General features: G+C 41.3%; 1 protein-coding gene across 1 annotated transcript in view; it reads right to left on the reverse strand.

The window, feature by feature from the left end:
* RGS12 (regulator of G protein signaling 12) overlaps positions 1-20080 on the reverse strand; it is a 447605-nt gene that overhangs the window by 92466 nt on the left and 335059 nt on the right. Inside the window, exons 12-16 of the mRNA XM_053704191.1 lie at positions 16356-16429; positions 10420-10546; positions 8782-8878; positions 6022-6092; positions 5383-5536 (exon numbers count right to left, since the gene is read on the reverse strand). Coding sequence (XP_053560166.1) covers positions 5383-5536; positions 6022-6092; positions 8782-8878; positions 10420-10546; positions 16356-16429 — 523 coding nt within the window. The remainder of the gene's footprint in view (positions 1-5382; positions 5537-6021; positions 6093-8781; positions 8879-10419; positions 10547-16355; positions 16430-20080) is intronic.

Consider the following 20080-nt stretch of genomic DNA (forward strand, 5'->3'; position numbering starts at 1 on the left):
CATGGAACACCAGATAGGGCGGAGAACATTGCAGAGCAGATAACTCTGAAACTCTTCTAGCAGAAGAAATTGCAACCAAAAACAAAACTTTCCAAGATAATAACTTAATATCTACGGAATGTAAGGGTTCAAACGGAACCCCTTGAAGAACTGAAAGAACTAGATTTAGACTCCAGGGAGGAGTCAAAGGTCTGTAAACAGGCTTGATCCTAACCAGAGCCTGAACAAATGCTTGAACATCTGGCACAGCTGCCAGTCTTTTGTGAAGTAAAACAGATAAAGCAGAGATCTGTCCCTTCAGAGAACTTGCAGATAATCCTTTCTCCAAACCTTCTTGTAGAAAGGATAGAATCTTAGGAATTTTTATCTTGTTCCATGGGAATCCTTTAGATTCACACCAACAGATATATTTTTTCCATATTTTATGGTAAATTTTTCTAGTTACAGGCTTTCTAGCCTGAATCAGAGTATCTATTACAGAATCTGAAAACCCACGCTTTGATAAAATCAAGCGTTCAATCTCCAAGCCGTCAGTTGGAGGGAAACCAGATTCGGATGTTCGAATGGACCCTGAACAAGAAGGTCCTGTCTCAAAGGTAGCTTCCATGGTGGAGCCGATGACATATTCACCAGGTCTGCATACCAAGTACTGCGTGGCCACGCAGGAGCTATCAAGATCACCGAGGCCCTCTCCTGATTGATCCTGGCTACCAGCCTGGGGATGAGAGGAAACGGTGGGAATACATAAGCTAGGTTGAAGGTCCAAGGTGCTACTAGTGCATCTACTAGGGTTGCCTTGGGATCCCTGGATCTGGACCCGTAGCAAGGAACCTTGAAGTTCTGACGAGACGCCATCAGATCCATGTCTGGAATGCCCCATAATTGAGTTATTTGGGCAAAGATTTCCGGATGGAGTTCCCACTCCCCCGGATGGAATGTCTGACGACTCAGAAAATCCGCTTCCCAATTTTCCACTCCTGGGATGTGGATCGCAGACAAGTGGCAGGAGTGATCCTCCGCCCATTGAATTATCTTGGTCACTTCTTTCATCGCCAGGGAAGTCCTTGTTCCCCCCTGATGATTGATATATGCAACGGTCGACATGTTGTCTGACTGAAACCTTATGAATTTGGCCTTTGCTAGTTGAGGCTAAGCTCTGAGAGCATTGAATATCGCTCTCAGTTCCAGAATGTTTATCGGGAGAAGAGACTCTTCCCGAGACCATAGACCCTGAGCTTTCAGGGATTCCCAGACCGCGCCCCAGCCCACTAGGCTGGCGTCGGTCGTGACAATGACCCACTCTGGTCTGCGGAAGCTCATTCCCTGTGACAGATTGTCCAGGGTCAGCCACCAACGGAGTGAATCTCTGGTCTTTTGATCTACTTGAATCGTCGGAGACAAGTCTGTATAATCCCCATTCCACTGTCTGAGCATGCACAGTTGTAATGGTCTTAGATGAATTTGTGCAAAAGGAACTATGTCCATTGTTGCAACCATCAATCCTATTACTTCCATGCACTGCGCTATGGAAGGACGAGGAACAGAATGAAGTACTTGACAAGAGCTTAGAAGTTTTGATTTTCTGACCTCTGTCAGAAAAATCCTCATTTCTAAGGAATCCATTATTGTTCCCAAGAAGGGAACTCTTGTTGACGGGGACAGAGAACTTTTTTCTTTGTTCACCTTCCATCCGTGAGATCTGAGAAAGGCTAGGACGATGTCCGTATGAGCCTTTGCTTTTGACAGGGACGACGCTTGAATCAGGATGTCGTCCAAGTAAGGTACTACTGCAATGCCCCTTGGTCTTAGAACCGCTAGAAGGGACCCTAGTACCTTTGTGAAAATCCTTGGAGCAGTGGCTAATCCAAATGGAAGTGCCACAAACTGGTAATGCTTGTCCAGAAAAGCGAACCTTAGGAACTGATGATGTTCCTTGTGGATAGGAATATGTCGGTACGCATCCTTTAAATCCACGGTAGTCATAAATTGATTTTCCTGGATAGTAGGTAGGATCGTTCGAATAGTTTCCATTTTGAACGATGGTACCCTGAGAAATTTGTTTAGGATCTTTAGATCCAAAATTGGTCTGAATGCTCCCTCTTTTTTAGGAACTATGAACAGATTGGAATAAAATCCCATTCCTTGTTCTCTTATTGGAACTGGATGTATCACTCCCATCTTTAACAGGTCTTCTACACAATGTAAGAATGCCTGTCTCTTTATTTGGTTTGAAGATAATTGAGACCTGTGGAACCTTCCCCTTGGGGGTAGTTCCTTGAATTCCAGGAGATAACCTTGAGAAACTATTTCTAGCGCCCAAGGATCCTGAACATCTCTTGCCCAAGCCTGAGCAAAGAGAGAAAGTCTGCCCCCCACTAGATCCGGTCCCGGATCGGGGGCTATCCCTTCATGCTGTTTTGGTAGCAGTGGTAGGCTTCTTGGCCTGCTTACCCTTGTCCCAGCCTTGCATTGGTTTCCAGGCTGGTTTGGGTTGTGAAGTATTACCCTCTTGCTTAGAGGATACAGAATTAGAGACTGGTCCGTTTCTGCGAAAGGGACGAAAATTAGGCTTATTATTAGCCTTAAAAGACCTATCCTGTGGGAGGGCGTGGCCCTTTCCCCCAGTGATGTCTGAAATAATCTCTTTCAAATCAGGTCCAAATAATGTTTTACCTTTGAAAGGAATGTTAAGCAATTTTGTCTTGGAAGACACATCCGCTGACCAAGACTTTAGCCAAAGCACTCTGCGCGCCACGACAGCAAACCCTGAATTTTTCGCCGCTAATCTAGCTAACTGCAAAGCGGCATCTAAAACAAAAGAGTTAGCCAATTTAAGTGCTTGAACTCTGTCCATAACCTCCTCATACGAAGATTCTTTACTGAGCGATTTTTCTAGTTCCTCGAACCAGAAACACGCTGCCGTAGTGACAGGAACAATGCATGAAATTGGTTGTAGAAGGTAACCTTGCTGTACAAAAATCTTTTTAAGCAAACCCTCTAATTTCTTATCCATAGGATCTTTGAAAGCACAACTATCTTCGATAGGAATAGTAGTGCGTTTGTTTAGAGTAGAAACCGCCCCCTCGACCTTGGGGACTGTCTGCCATAAGTCCTTTCTGGGGTCGACTATAGGAAATAATTTCTTAAATATAGGGGGGGGGGACAAAAGGTATGCCGGGCCTTTCCCACTCTTTATTTACTATGTCCGCCACCCGCTTGGGTATAGGAAAAGCGTCGGGGGGCACCGGAACCTCTAGGAACTTGTCCATCTTACATAATTTCTCTGGAATGACCAAATTGTCACAATCATCCAGAGTAGATAACACCTCCTTAAGCAGTGCGCAGAGATGTTCTAATTTAAATTTAAATGTCACAACATCAGGTTCAGCTTGATGAGAAATTTTTCCTGAATCTGAAATTTCTCCATCAGACAAAACCTCCCTCATGGCCCCTTGAGATTGGTGTGAGGGTATGTCAGAACAGTTATAATCAGCGTCCTCTTGCTCTTCAGTGTTTAAAACAGAGCAATCGCGCTTTCTCTGATAAGTAGGCATTTTGGATAAAAGATTTGCTATGGAGTTATCCATTACAGCCGTTAATTGTTGCATGGTAATAAGTATTGGCGCACTAGATGTACTAGGGGCCTCCTGTGTGGGCATAACTGGTGTAGACACAGTAGGGGATGATGTAGTATCATGTTTACTCCCCTCATTTGAGGAATCATCTTGGGCAATATCATTATCTGTTGCATTACTGTCCTTACTTTGTTTGGACACTATGGCACAATTATCACATAAATTTAAATGGGGAGACACATTGGCTTTCATACATATAGAACATAGCTTATCTGATGGTACAGACATGTTAAACAGGCTTAAACTTGTCAACAAAGCACAAAAAACGTTTTAAAATAAAACCGTTACTGTCACTTTAAATTTCAAACTGAAAACACTTTATTACTGAATATGTGAAAAAGTATGAAGGAATTGTTCAAAATTCACCAAAATTTCACCACAGTGTCTTAAAGCATTAAAAGTATTGCACACCAAATTTCAGAGCTTTAACCCTTAAATTAACGGAACCGGAGCCGTTTTTACATTTAACCCCTATACAGTCCCAGAATGAGGCTCTGTCTATAACTAGAAAGGCCCCCATCTGAAAAAGGTGTCCAACACAGTGCCTGCCGTTTTTCTAAACGTTCCCCAAGATTATAATACCAATAATTAGTTAGAATCTGCATAATATGCCTAGTAAAGCAATTGTTTTAGCCCAGAAAAATGTCTACCAGTTTTTAAGCCCTTTTTGAAGCCCTTTATTCTTTTATGTTTAACTAAGAAAATGGCTTACCGGTCCCCATGAGGGGAAATGACAGCCTTCCAGCATTACATGGTCTTGTTAGAAATATGGCTAGTCATACCTTAAGCAGAAAAGACTGCTAACTGTTTCCCCCAACTGAAGTTACTTCATCTCAACAGTCCTGTGTGGAAACAGCAATCGATTTTAGTTACTGTCTGCTAAAATCATCTTCCTCTTACAAACAGAAATCTTCATCCTTTTCTGTTTCAGAGTAAATAGTACATACCAGCACTATTTTAAAATAACAAACACTTGATAGAAGAATAAAACTACATTTAAACACCAAAAAACTCTTAACCATCTCCGTGGAGATGTTGCCTGTGCAACGGCAAAGAGAATGACTGGGGTGGGCGGAGCCTAGGAGGGATCATGTGACCAGCTTTGCTGGGACTCTTTGCCATTTCCTGTTGGGGAAGAGAATATCCCACAAGTAAGGATGACGCCGTGGACCGGACACACCAATGTTGGAGAAACAGCACACTCCGGTGCCATTTAAAATAACAAACTTTTGATTGAAGAATAATTAAGTAAAAACTCCAACTCCTCCCGCGACCTCCTTCTTTGTTGAGGGTTGCAAGAGAATGACTGGATATGACATGTGAGGGGAGGAGCTATATAGCAGCTCTGCTTGGGTGATCCTCTTGCAACTTCCTGTTGGGGAGGAGAATATATCCCATAAGTAATGGATGACCCGTGGACTGAACACACTTAACAAGAGAAAAGCAAAGAACATGTAAACATTGGGTATTTCTAATAATAATTTGTTTTTAAAAAAATGGATGTCCCTGTGGTGAATAATCCATCATTTTCTGTGGCAGCTGTCCCTATAAGCCAATGAACAATAGATACCCAGCTAACATTTGTGTACAAACATAAGTTTCCTGTTACAGTTTACATTTAAAGAGCTTTCACTTGACCTTTTCATGCAAATATAAAAACACGTTAACCAGTTTAACTGCTGGTCTTTCATATACACAACAGACGTCCCTTTAAACACATGTAAACCATTCTAACTTGTATACATACCTTCAGCTTCATCCAGATTTATTCTCTGCTGTTTTTTCCTACCCACTCTTAAGACTGCTTCTTCTTTCCTCAACATCCGAGCATCTCTTGGGCTTTTTCCATTCTCTCCCTTCATTCTTATAGAAGACGACTTTACCAGCGGTCTGTCTTCTACCTAGGGTTGCAAGAAACGGCAAAGGGTAAGTCTTTAAAAGGGACATAAAAAACCCTTCATTTTTCTTTCATAATTTAAATAGAGCATACAATTAAACAACTTTCTAATTTACTTCTATTAATTTTTCTTTTGGTATCTTTTGTTGAAAAGCAGGAATGTAATCTCAGGAACATTCACATGCCTGGAGCATTATTTGGCAGCAGTTATCCATTTGCCAGAGCACTAGATGGCAGCCCTATCTCCTGACATGTAGAGCTCCAGACACGTACCTAGGTATCGCTTCAACAAAGAATACCATGGGAACGAAGCAAATTTGAGAATAGAAGTAAATTGGAAACTTTTAAAAAATTGCTGTATGCTCTGTCTGAATCAGAATGCATATTCCTTTATTAAGAAACATATTTCACTGTCAAACAGTTGATGCACAGAAAATTCCTACATTACAAATAAACTAACGATAAAAAATAATGCAGTGTAACAATTACCGTTGATGCATTGTTCCTGGAATTGCTGATCATAGTAGGATTTTGCTTTAATGTTGGAGCTTTTTGCTTTTCTGAAACAACAAAGAATAACTTTAACAAAGAAATCTATGAACTAATCTTAAAAAATAATTTAAATCATTCAGTTTCATGTCACTGAGGCAAACAGGCATTCATTTGTATTCAATTACTTTAAAACATTAAGATTGTAAGTTCCCATGAGAATAGGGCCCTTAATTCGCTCGGTATTTGTCTGTAAAATGTTGTCTTATATTGTATTGTTTTCCTGTTGTACTTTTATCTTTGTACACATGGGCAGCGTTGCGGAATCTGTTGGAGATTTATAAATTAAGAATAACAATAACAATAATAATATACATAAGATGTATTTCTATTAAAGTCTACACTTTAGTCATCTTAAAGTCTTACTTTAGACTAAGCTGCAAATAGCCTCCTGCACCGATTTCTATATCATGCAGCAGGAACAGTAAAAAAAAAAAAAAGTTATTTTAAAATTAATATTGTTTTTGGCCACTTTTAAATGGCTGCCAAGCTCCGCCCACTGATGACATCACAATCTGGGCTGCATTAAGGGATCACCTGTTACAAAAGACTCATTAGTTGGATTCAACAGACTGTCAATGCTATTAAGCAGAGTGCCTAGATGCAGCCCAGATCGGGATGTCATCAGAGGGTGAAGCTATTTCAAAGTGGTCAAAAACAATATTAATTTTAAAATAACTTTTTTTATTATTCCTGCTGCATGATATAGAAATGGGTGCAGGAGGCTATTTGCAGCTTAGTCTAAGGTAAGACTTTAAGATTACTAAAGTGTAGACTGTCCCTTTAACCCTTTGAGTGCTAAGCACTTTCCCACCTGGGTGCTAATGTGATTTAATTATTTTTATTTTTTTTAAATTTAAATTTTATTTTTTTTTAACTTTGGTATTTTTTTCCAGATCCCCAAGACTTACACCGTTGGAAAGGTTAGGCGATTACCTTTCCAACGGCGGGTCTAGTTTATTTTTGTAGCTGCTTAGATGCCTGAGATACAGGCATCTAAGCATCATGCCCCCTTTCCCTATACTTTGTATTGTAAATTTTTAATAAAGTTGCGTGGTGACGTCATCACGTCATTCGCGTGACGTCACCGCACAAAATGTGAAGCCCCGGCGATGCCTGTCACTATGCAGGCCAGATCGCCGGGGTAGGAGCAGGTGGGAGCCCCCAGATCTCCCTCAAGGTGGGAGAGTGCTAGCGACGGCTCTGAGCCATCATTAGCACCAGAGTGGGAAACTCTGCGACGGCTCAGAGCCGTCGTTAGCACTCAAGGGGTTACATCAAAATCACTAAGTAATGCAACAACCTTGTGGGGAGGGGGTGGAAATTGACCAGGGTGCTGCTTGTTTATTTACTATTGTTTAGGTATTTACCATAGCACTGGCTGAAAGGCGTAGCTTATTGCCATACAAGCTCACTTAAAGGGACACTCAGTCAAAATTAAACTTTCATTATTCAGATAGAGAATGCCATTTTAAACAACTTTCCAATTTACTTCCATTAACTAAATGTGCAGTCTTTTATATTTAAACGTTTTGAGTCACCAGCTCCTACTGAGCATGTGCAAGAATAAGTGTGTATGCATTTGTGAATGGCTGATGGCTGTCACATGGTACGTGTATGCATTTGTGATTGGCTGATGGCTGTCACATGGCACAGGGGAAGTGGAAAAAGACATAACTTTTAAAATTTTCAGAAAAAAAACTACTACTCATTTGAAGTTCAGACTAAGTGCTATTGCATTGTCTTGTTATCTTGCAATTGTTGATTATGCAAATCTACTGTGTTGACTGGTCCTTTAAATCAGTGACCAGCAGGGTCAGTCTCTAAGTGTTTTGCTCATGTGCAGAGTGCCTCCCAGTTCCTTGATGACATAAACTAGAACTACTAATGTGTCCGTGACACAGCGTGGCTTCTTACAGCCAATGCCGTAATGGTTGGATATGGGTGTGCGCATTCATCAGGGGAGCAAACAAAGACTCTATCAGACATATGTTTATTTAGCTATTTTAACTGGAAAAGTTAAAATGCAGCACAGGAGTGAAGTTAAAGGGACATGAAAACCATTTTTTTTTCTTTTTTGAATCAGAGAAAGCATGCAATTTTAAACAACTTTCTAATTTATTTCCATAATATAATTTGTTTTCATCTCTTGATATCCTTTATTGAAAGGCATAACTAGATAGGCTCAGGAATTGCTGATTGGTGGCTGCACATATAAGCCTAATTTTATTGGCTCGCCCATGAGTTTTGTTGTTTCTTCAACAAAAAGATACTAAGAGTTGGAGGCAAAATAGATAATAGAAGTAAATTGGAACATTGTTTAAAATCGTATTCTCAATCTAAATCATGAAAGAAAAAAAATGGTGTTTTATGTCCCATTAATGATCCACTTGTTCCATGTCCTAGCTGGTGATGGGGAAAAAAGGAAGCTAAATATTATGAGACCATTTGGAAGTGAATCACATTTGAATTTTACTTTGTATTTCTCTCAAATTATAATAATTATATTTCTTTTTTTTTCCCCAGAGAGGTTTCTATATAAACAATTTCTAGACACAAATTATTTTACTATTCCTTATTTACAGCAGTTTCCCCCTTTACAATTTGTAACTGTTTTTGGTTACAATAAATGATCACATAAAAAAAACAACCATAATTCATTATATAACACAAACATTTCCTGCCCTATACACTGCTTACCTCTTCCTTTGTAATTGTCTTTTTCCTCTAATACAACTCGCTGACCATCCAGATTAGATATGGGAACACCTAGATCTAACGGTTCCTGCTCCCCACTCTACAGCAACAAAAGAAAGTAATTATCACATTTTGCATCTAATTTACAATCATTTTAAATACCTTGGTAAAAAATATAAAGGTATTATTGAGCTTATTTTTATGTTGGCAGCATTAACACAAACTAAGACTCTGAATAGGACCAGCAATGTAGCTGCTACGTCAAAGTGAAACTATATCCGTTAGAGGTCTTCCTTTTTTGGCATTTGTTATAACAGAGAACAAATGTTCCAACTGAATGGCCAAATGACATAAAAAAACAAAAGGAACATAGCTACCATTAGCTCTGGCAAGGCAATTATTTAAATTGATAGGAAAGTCAAAATTAAACTTGCATGATTCAGATAGAGCATGCAATTTTAAGACACTTTTAAATTCACTTCTATTTTCAAATGTGCTTTGTTCTCTTGGTATGCACATATTCTACACTAGTGGGAGCTAGCTGCTGATTGGTGCCTGCACACATTTGTCTCTTGTGATTGGCTAACTAGATTTGTTCAGCAAGCGGCCAGTAGTGCAATGCCGTTCCATCAGCAAAGTATAAAAAGATAATAAAGCAAATTTGATAATAGAAGTAAATTGGAAAGTTGATTAAAATTGTATGTTCTATCCAAATCATGATAGAAAATGTTGGGGTTTCCTGTCTGTTTAAGTGATCCTTATAACATGCTGACTCACATATACTAATAGGAAGAAAGTATGTTTGTGAGCTAGATTACTGCATTAAACAACACATTACATTGATGGAGATATAGAAATATATACAGTATATATATATATATATACATATATATTCCAGTAACAGTGATGTTCTGTCTCACATCCTGTTGTATTCTGCTACATATAGTTACATGATGTTGTATTGCCATTTATAAATTATTTATTTATTAAGTCCGATTAACCAGGCAGCTGACTAATATATACCGGTATATATTTTTTTTTATATAAAATCGACACTGAGAAGACCTTAGGGACAGGAAACACTTTGAAATTATAAAATAAAATATTAATTATCAGACAAACATCTGCGCAATATACTTCCATTATTTATGCTGCCCTATTTTCCTGTAATTTAATTCTAATTGGAAGTGCACACAGCAGACATCACAAGGCTAACCCTGCTATCTATCTGTCCCTAACTGGCTGCGGGAAAGACAATAAGAAACTGCAAAACAATGTAGTTATTGTTAACCAATTGAAAGTGGCAAACCTTTTCTACTGCAGTAATAAGGCCACACTGGATCCTCTAAAAAAAGGGAAGTTGTGGGTGGAATTTGACAATTAAAAACTAACTGCAGGGGAAAAAAAGTGTTAGAGTCCCTTTAAATAAACCTTAAAGGGATATTAAAAATACTTTGATATTATAATATATAATGTTTATTTATGGGTTAAACACAGTTCTGAGCAAGCAATACTGCCATAATAATATGCTCTAGCACATTACAATATGCATTATTCCTTCTTTATGTCCCTTTAAGGCTGAACTATCTTTGCAGCCATATAATATTGTTTAGTAAAAAAAAAAAAAAAAAAACCACGTACAAGCCTTGCCACCATGTCATCCAGATTCAGTCCATATTTAGCCACAACTGGCCGCAGCACCTCTGTTACAGGCTTGGTAGGTTTGGCTTTAAGACCCACAGATCTGTTAATTGGTACAAGATCCAACCTAAATAAAAAATAAACAAATAAAATGATATGTATACATATGTGTGTGTATAGTTATCTATCTATATGTATATCTCTCAACATATAATTATTACAATTTATTTTTAAAGTGCCAACATGTGTATATACACAAACACATATACACACGCACACAGGTCCGCACTCATCTTTTCACATAAATAAATATGCTTTATGAAATACTGTGAAAAATTTAAGTTTATTCAGCCATCAAAATGCCAAAAAAATAAGGAAAAATGTGTTTATATGTGTGTGTCTCATATAAATATATATATATATATATATATATATATATATATATATATATATATATATATATATATATATATATATATATATAAATATATATATATATATATTTTTTTTTTTTTTAAGCAGGGAAAACAAATGACGCTTGCCTGATAATTTTCTATTCTTCTGATGGAAAGAGTCCACAGCTGCATTCATTACTTTTGGGAAATAAGAACCTGGCAATCAGGAGACGGCAAAGACAACCCAATCAAAGGCTTAAATACTCCTCCCACTTCCCTCATCCCCCAGTCATGAAGCCGAGGAACAAGGAACAGTAGAAGAAATATCAGGGTGAAAGGTGCCAGAAGAATAAAATAAGACACCCCACATAAAAATTACGGGTGGGGAGCTGTGCACTCTCCATCAGAAGAAAAGAAAATGATCAGGTAAGCATAATTTATGTTTTTCTTCTTAAATGGAAAGCATCCACAGCTGCATTCATTATTTCTGGGAAAACAATACCCAAGCTATAGAGGACACTGAATGCCAAGATGGGAGGATACAATAGGTGGCCCATTTTGAGGACACCAAGCCTGAAACCACTGCCCAACAAAAAACCCTGCTTCGTCCAAAGCCAAGAGAACTTAAAAGAAAAAGCCCCAAGGACACTGACCCACAGACAGTCCAGCAGCCTAGCTAGAGACCACAAATAGGACTCAACTGAGCCAACAGTCTTCCGGGAGACACCGACGCCCAACAGTCGGTCCCCCACCACTCACCCTGCACTAATGAAGGGAACACCAGCCTGAACTCCCAAGGGACAAGGCAAGGGAGAATCAAAGGAAAACCGGGAGTACACCACATCTAAAAAGGAAAAACCCTTAATAGCGAGCCCAGCTTGCAAGACCCAAATAGGTCCTGACAGATAAGGGGAGGCTATGCCTACACCCAGCAAAAACCAGGAGGAATAAGACCGGCACAGGAACAGAGAAACTGTACTCTCAAACCTCATGAAAGCACTGAAAGACAACTGAAGACGGAGTCCTCACATTGTCCGAACTTAAAATAAAAAGTATTCTATCACAAAAAAACGTGAAACAACCCAGACTAAACCCAGACTAAACCCTGAGTCAAGAACACGTAGAAAGCATCAGGATGACACAGAAGAATACTGCTGAGAAGCAGAAGCGGCCAGCAAGAAGACAGACTGCAAAAAAGAAACCCCCAGACAGAGGGCACACTCTAGGCAATCCAGCTGCCAGACCTACACACAGGTCTCCAAAAGGGGATACACAGAACCTTAAACGAGGCCCCCCCAAGAAGAGAGATTACACCCAGAACCCGAAGGTAGTGTAAACCTGGATCTTCTGTTTGTAAGCTTAGGAAGCTAACGCTATGCACACCTAGGTCCTGAAAAAGTCAATGTCTCTTAGAACCCACTCCCAGCCGGGCCAAGCCCAAGCATCGGCAGGTCTAAAACAGTGGAACAGACCCCAAAACCAGCTCAAAAACAAACCGAAGAATGGCCACCACCATCCAACCAAGCACGGGTACAACCCGACTCCAAGAACAGACGACAAGGCCATAGACCCAAGGATCTAACAAAAAGCCCAACATAGTCTCGACACAGAGCCAGCAAGACTCCAGATGGAACTTAAAGACCCAGAGAGAACACCTCTTTCTGAAGGTTCACCCACAATTCCAACCTCCTGAAACCAGAAGAAGCCCTAAGAAAAGGACCACATCTCCAGAAGAAGGAGCATAAGCCCTCATCCTAAGAAAAAGGATGGGGCCAAAAGGCAGCACCTGTCAACAAGCCGCAAAGCCCCAGGCTATAGGAGAAATCAATCCCCAACACAGATGCACCTTGGAAGATATCCCCCTAGGACCCCTTAGCTTTAGTTAGCACTCCTACACTCTTTTTCTATTTCTAAGAGATCCCCCTAAGACTAGCTCGCTAACATATCCCATGCGCAATAGCCGCAGCAGAGACACTGCAACCCCATTCGTCTGCAGAGCAGTGAATCCAAGGGTTACTACAGCAAGCTGACCCATGGAATCCGACCATAAGGCGCAGAACAGCCCAGTGAGCAACAGTCACTCAGAAAACCTGGCTAACCATGACCAGGACAAGTAGTCCGAGTAAGGACATAGCCCAAGTTCCCAGGAACTGGGAAACCCCAAACCAGCTCTTAAAGGGACACTGAACCCAATTTTTTTTTTCTTTAGTGATTCAGATAGAGCATGCAACTTTAAGCAACTTTATAATTTACTCCTATTAGCAATTTTTCTTCATTCTCTTGCTATCTTTATTTGAAAAAGAAGGCATCTAAGCTTTTTTTGTTTCACACTCTGAATAGCACTTTATTATTGGTGGATGAATTTATCCACCAATCAGCAAGAACAACCCAGGTTGTTCACCAAAAAAGGGCCAGCATCTAAACTTACATTTCAAATAAAGATACCAAGAGAAAGAAGAAAATTTGTTAATATAAGTAAATTAGAAAGTTGCTTAAAATTGCATGCTCTATCTGAATCACAAAAGAAACAATTTGGGTTCAGTGTCCCTTTAAGCCTAAAAGTCCGGTAACAATGGGATCCACAAGGGAAAATGTAGAGCGAAGCCACAGCAACCGGAAGCTCCAGGGAGAAAACAGGTCCGGGCCCTCAATTGTTTAAACAAACAACACCCCATCTGATATGAAAAACCAGACCACAGGGGATATCAATACATATCCAGATAAACCCTGATAACGAGAAGAACTCACAAGTCCCGACCTAAGGAAGGGACCATCCCTTGCCGGAGTCCAACGCTCCAAAGGAGACAAGGTGGAAAAAGTCGTACATGACTCAAACAGCTTCAGGACAACAAGGCAAGGAAATACCGCAAGGCCAAAACCCCTCGAGCAAGGCTCATCTCCACATCACCTCCATACAAACAGAGGATCACAGGGAGAAAAAGGCGTGAAGCATCCCCAGCTCCGGAAAGAACCCAAGCAAAGCCCAAGGAGACCACGCCCAGAGTCCCTAAAAGGGACAACCATCTCCCAGAGGGGAACCCAGGTCCCTAAAAGGAGACCTAACCCACACGGAGATAAGGGAGGAAGACCCAAAAGGTTTCCTAAAACAGCTAGATAGTACACAGTCAATGTGCAATAGCTGCAGCTGGTTACATACTGTTAACCATGCGCTGCAAGGCAGCTGCTGAGGACCAAGTTCACAAGGAACAAGTCCGGAGCCTTAAAAATGGCCAACCGCTCAAGACGGCGGGAAGAGGGCGCTCAGCCCCCAACCCTCCACTACGTGGGGAAGGGAACTCTAGGGTCCGATAACACCAGACCAAGAGAGAGTGACGCAGCGGAAACACCACTGACCCAGTCATGCAGATTGAAGGCTATAAGGAGTGAGACGATCCTTCCCACCTCACGGAACCACAGGTCCTCTAGAATGCTTAGTTGAAAACTGTAAAATAATGATAACATAAGCAATCGGCGCCTCGAACGGACCAGCCAAGAAGAACAGCGCCACGTGTCTGAATAGCCCCAAATCAGAACCAAACCCAACAGGACAAGCCTGCAACCAGGGTCCTAACCATCAAGCTGCATAAATCCTCCCTCAGAGAGGAAGAAGGGAAAACAGACAACCATAGGACTAACATGTCCCCAAAAACACTTCCGCAGTAACAGAGTATCGATCAAAGTTTAAGATTCACAAAGGAAACAAAGAAAATAAAAGAAATCCTAATCGGATAAAAAGAAAATATAAGGCAACCCGTAGGTTAACACCCAAGAAGAAAACAGGCCCACCCGCAGGACCAGCCAAACAGAGCCCTACTCTTCCAAAAAAAACTGGGAAGGATCTCAATAAAGAACAGCCAGGAGATTACATCATCCCCACATGTTTAATCAAGTGCACCATTCGAAGAAGCAGACTGAAAATTCCTGTATCCATCAAGGATAGGGTCATTTAAAAACTTAAAAACATGCCTGAGTAAGACGAAAGGCACAACACTCAGGGACAGCTACACCCGCAGGGAACCGTACAGGCCCTCCCTAAGGCGGACACCCGGGACAATAGGGCACGAGAACAATTATGCATAAAGAGAAAACGTGCTGCAACCTCCAGGGGGGAACAAGCTGCCATGCATGGAGGAATAATCCTAATCTGGGTTAACCGCATGTGTAGAAGTATGAAGCGGTAGGGAACTCGCCTCTTGGAGGACAGGACCCCTGGAGGCGGAGGGCTCAGCTGTCACTTGAGTTCCCAAGCCCAAGGAACAAGGCGCTCTAATACGGCACACCGAACATAACTGATTGACATGCGTCAACGAGGCCAATCCGGATTCTTCCCCAGACGAAGAATCAGTCTCAGTATCAGAATCCTCCAAAACTGAGTCTGAAATTTGAACAGTCTCAGCATCAGAATCCTCCATAACTGGATAGAGAATTATGCCAATATGGAATATAAGACAAAACAAAATGGGACCTGACACCCACAATGGCTGGGGCACTCACCACCTCCTATGAACCAGACCCCTGCAAACTAGAATTTCTCCGTCGCCACACGGTCAGGAATGCGTAAAAATGGAAGACTGAGCGTAATCACGCCCGGCCAGAAGGTAAACCGTATAGTCCAAAAAAAGTGCGACCAACCTCCAAAGGCCTTTATGTTTCAAGCCATGAGCCCATTTAACACTACACATAAGCAGGTTGAATCACATAACAAACATGATTAAAAAAAACCCTATTCAATAACCCCCCACAGGAGATATTAACCCTCGATTACAAGATACTAAAAGGAGACTCACTGAGACGCTTATGTTAAGTTAGTCCCGCAAGGTGGTAGCCTTTCGGGAAAACATCTGTATTACAGTAAATTCACGAAGAAAGAAAATTAAACAATCTTACCGTAATCTACGCCGTAAAACAAGAACACGGCCCTTCAAGTCTTTACTTGAGAGAAGAAAGCAGGCAGCGGAGCAAAGTTTGACAACGCCGATTGCTTGAGGAGCTGTTAACATGAGTTGGGATGGTTTCGCAGAAAGACTCTCCCTGCATCTCCGGACTCTAACTTTCATCCAAGACCTCACTGAGAGACTGACAGGATTACTTAAAACTCCTGTCCCATGTCGAAGAGTACTACCCTCCAAGAGACAAATTAAATTCTGACACTTCTCTGCCAACCTCCTGGGATGAAAGGCACAGAATCACTGGGGGATGAGGGAAGTGGGAGGAGTATTTAAGCCTGTGGCTGGGGTGTCTTTGCCTCCTCCTGGTGGCCAGGTTCTTATTTCCCAAAAGTAATGCAGCTGTGGACTCTTTCCATTTAAGAAGAAAAAGTAAATAAATAACTGTAAAATTTTGTTTTTTCATAAAATTGTTCAAAAGATGCATAGTGAAATCTACCCAAAAGATTTCTAACAAATTACTGTAACATATTACAAAGAAATGTATTTATTAAACAATATGGAAAAGAAGCAGTGTGCTGCCAAATGGTTTGCAATGGTAAACAAACCCATTAGAAAAGTGCAAATCACATTTGTTAAATTAATTTTCTCTTACCGAAATAATGTACGTTTTTCTATTCTTAGATCCCGAGATTCTAAAATGCTGCTGTCTTGGCTGAGAACAAGCGGCTTCATTACATGTGGAGACAAAATAAACAGAAAGAGACCATAAAATAAAAGTTGCAGAAAATAAGAAAAGTCATAAAACACTAGAGTCAAAATTGTTTATCCTGAACAGACAGGCTTATAAATCTTTAATAGATGGGAATGGGACTTTTTAAAAACACAGTGCACTAAATGTAATTCATCCTATATATTTTAAGTATTTTTGGAACCTCAAACTTGTGTTCGAAGTCTTCTAAGATCTAATGACGTTTTTGTGCGTGTTGTTGGTATGTGCAGATGCTAATCTCAGTGCACCAGCAATGACAGCACATTTCAAATACATTTTTATATCTCTTCAATATCTTTAACAACTGCTGTGATTGTGTGTGTGTATGTATATATATATATATATATATATATATATATATATATATATATATATATATATATATATATATATATATATATATATATATATATATATTAGTCCTAAAGCCTGTGTACACAGGCCAATTTTTTAGGTACCGCGGTTCCAACCCTTGCTCCCTCTCTCTCCCCCCTCTCTTTTGCGCGCTCTCTCCCCCCCTCTCTTTTGAGTTCTCTCTCTCCCCCTTATTTTGCACTCTCCCCCCTCTTTTGCTCTCTCTCTCCCCCTTTTTTGCTCTCTCTCACCCCTCTTTTGCTCTCTCTCTCTCCCCTCTTGTGCTCTCTCTCTCTCCCCTCTCTTTTGCTCTCTCTCCCCCCTCTTTTGCTCTCTCTCCCCCCTCTTTTGCACTCTCCCCCCCCCCTCTTTTGTGCACTCTCTCTCCCCCCCTCTCTTTTAAACTCTCTCTCCCCCCCTCTCTTTTGAGCTCTCTCTCCCCCCCCTCTCTTTTGAGCTCTCTCTCTCCCCCCACTCTTTTGCGCTCTCTCCCCCTCTTTTTTGCGCTCTCTCCCCCTCTTTTTTGCGCTCTCTCCCCCTCTTTTTTGCGCTCTCTCCCCCTCTTTTTTGCGCTCTCTCCCCCTCTTTTTTGCGCTCTCTCTCTCCCTCTTTTGCGCTCTCTCTCTCCCTCTTTTGCGCTCTCTCTCTCCCTCTTTTGCGCTCTCTCTCTCCCTCTTTTGCGCTCTCTCTCTCCCTCTTTTGCGCTCTCTCTCTCCCTCTTTTGCGCTCTCTCTCTCCCTCTTTTGCACTCTCTCCCCCCTCTTTTGCGCTCTCTTTTTTTTTTTTTTTTAAATAATTTTTATTGAGGTATTCAAAACATACATAAACAAAATCAGACATTACTCATGGAAACACGCCTATAGAAATACAGCAGGGTTCATACATATAATACATAGGCATGTCTTAAAACCTTGAATAACAATGGATTCTCAACAGGAGAATATGCACCTGGCCACGTGTGGTACCTCATTTTACGTATAAACATGTTAGCTTGGACAAGTCAAAAATAACTCAACAAGTGTAGATTCTGAGACCTGGTGTTTGCAGAAGGGTTGTGAACAAGGAAATGTAGGTCCTTATGGGTCCACATCATTTAACATCAGATATTATAGGAAACATCCCTCTAAATTATAAAAAAAAGGGCACATAGCCCGTTAAAGGGATAAGTGGTGAGGATTACAGTGAGAGGGTGTCAAGTTTAGTTTCTCCAAATACCTTTAAGGTTACTATAGGCTTGTGCCAAGCCTCAAATTACGGAAAAAACAGAATTTATGCTTACCTGATAAATTAATTTCTCCAACGGTGTGTCCGGTCCACAGTGTCATCCATTACTTGTGGGATATTCTCCTCCCCCACAGGGAAAGGCAAGGAGAGCACACAGCAAGAGCTGTCCATATAGTCCCTCCCAGGCTCCGCCCCCCCAGTCATTCGACCGACGGTTAGGAGAAAAAAAGGAGAAACTATAGTGTGCCGTGGTGACTGTAGTGTATAGAGAAAGAAATTCTTCAAACCTGATTAAAAAACCAGGGCGGGCCGTGGACCGGACACACCGTTGGAGAAAGTAATTTATCAGGTAAGCATAAATTCTGTTTTCTCCAACATTGGTGTGTCCGGTCCACGGTGTCATCCATTACTTGTGGGAACTAATACCAAAGCTTTAGGACACGGATGAAGGGAGGGAGCAAATCAGGTTACCTAAACAGAAGGCACCACGGCTTGCAAAACCTTTCTCCCAAAAATAGCCCATCTTTCTCCCATCAAATTTGTAGAATTTGGACAAAGTGTGCAGAGAAGACCAGGTCGCTGCCTTACATATCTGATCAACAGAAGCCTCGTTCTTGAAGGCCCATGTGGAAGCCACAGCCCTAGTAGAGTGAGCTGTGATTCGTTCAGGAGGCTGCCATCCGGCAGTCTCGTAAGCCAATCGTATGATGCTTTTCAGCCAAAAGTAAAGAGAGGTAGCAGTAGCTTTTTTGACCTCTCCTCTTGCCAGAATAAACTACAAACAGAGAAGACGTTTGTCTGAAATCCTTTGTTGCTTCTAAATAGAACTTTAAAGCACGGACTACATCTAAATTGTGTAACAAGCGTTCCTTCTTTGAAACTGGATTCGGACACAAAGAAGGCACAACTATTTCCTGGTTAATATTCTTGTTGGAAACAACCTTTGGAAGGAAACCAGGTTTAGTACGCAAAACAACCTTATCTGAATGGAACACCAGATAGGGCGGATTACAATGCAGAGCAGATAATTCAGAAACTCTTCTAGCAGAAGAATAGCAACCAAAAACAGAACTTTCCAAGATAACAACTTGATATCTATGGAATGTAAGGGTTCAAACGGAACCCCTTGAAGAACTGAAAGAACCAAATTTAGACTCCAGGGAGGAGTCAAGCGTCTGTAAACAGGCTTGATCCTGACCAAAGCCTGAACAAAAGCTTGAACATCTGGCACAGCTGCCAGTCGTTTGTGTAACAAGACAGATAAAGCAGAAATCTGTCCTTTTAGAGAACTCGCTGATAATCCCTTATCCAAACCTTCTTGGAGAAAGGAAAGGATCCTAGGAATTTTAATCTTACTCCATGAGAATCCCTTGGATTCACACCAACAGATATATCTTTTCCATATTTTATGGTAATCTTTCTAGTCACAGGTTTTCTGGCTTGTACCAGAGTATCTATCACAGAATCCGAAAACCCACGCTTAGACAAAATCAAGCGTTCAATTTCCAAGCAGTCAGCTGGAGAGAAACTAGATTTGGATGTTCGAATGGACCTTGTACTAGAAGATCCTGTCTCAAAGGTAGCTTCCATGGTGGAGCCGATGACATATTCACCAGGTCTGCATACCAAGTCCTGCGTGGCCACGCAGGAGCTATCAAAATCACCGAGGCCTTCTCCTGTTTGATCCTGGCTACCAGCCTGGGAATGAGAAGGAACGGTGGAAACGCATAAGCTAGGTTGAAAGTCCAAGGCGCCACTAATGCATCCACTAGAGTCGCCTTGGGATCCCTGGATCTGGACCCGTAGCAAGGAACCTTGAAGTTCTGACGAGACGCCATCAGATCCATGTCTGGAATGCCCAATAATTGGGTCAACTGGGCAAACACCTCCGAGTGGAGTTCCCACTCCCCCGGATGAAAGGTCTGATGACTCAGATAATCCGCCTCCCAGTTTTCCACTCCTGGGATGTGGATCGCAGACAGGTGGTAGGATTGATCCTCTGCCCATTTGATGATCTTGGTCACCTCTCT

The sequence above is a fragment of the Bombina bombina genome, chromosome 2 (assembly GCF_027579735.1).
Source record: "Bombina bombina isolate aBomBom1 chromosome 2, aBomBom1.pri, whole genome shotgun sequence".
Lineage (NCBI taxonomy): Eukaryota > Metazoa > Chordata > Amphibia > Anura > Bombinatoridae > Bombina > Bombina bombina.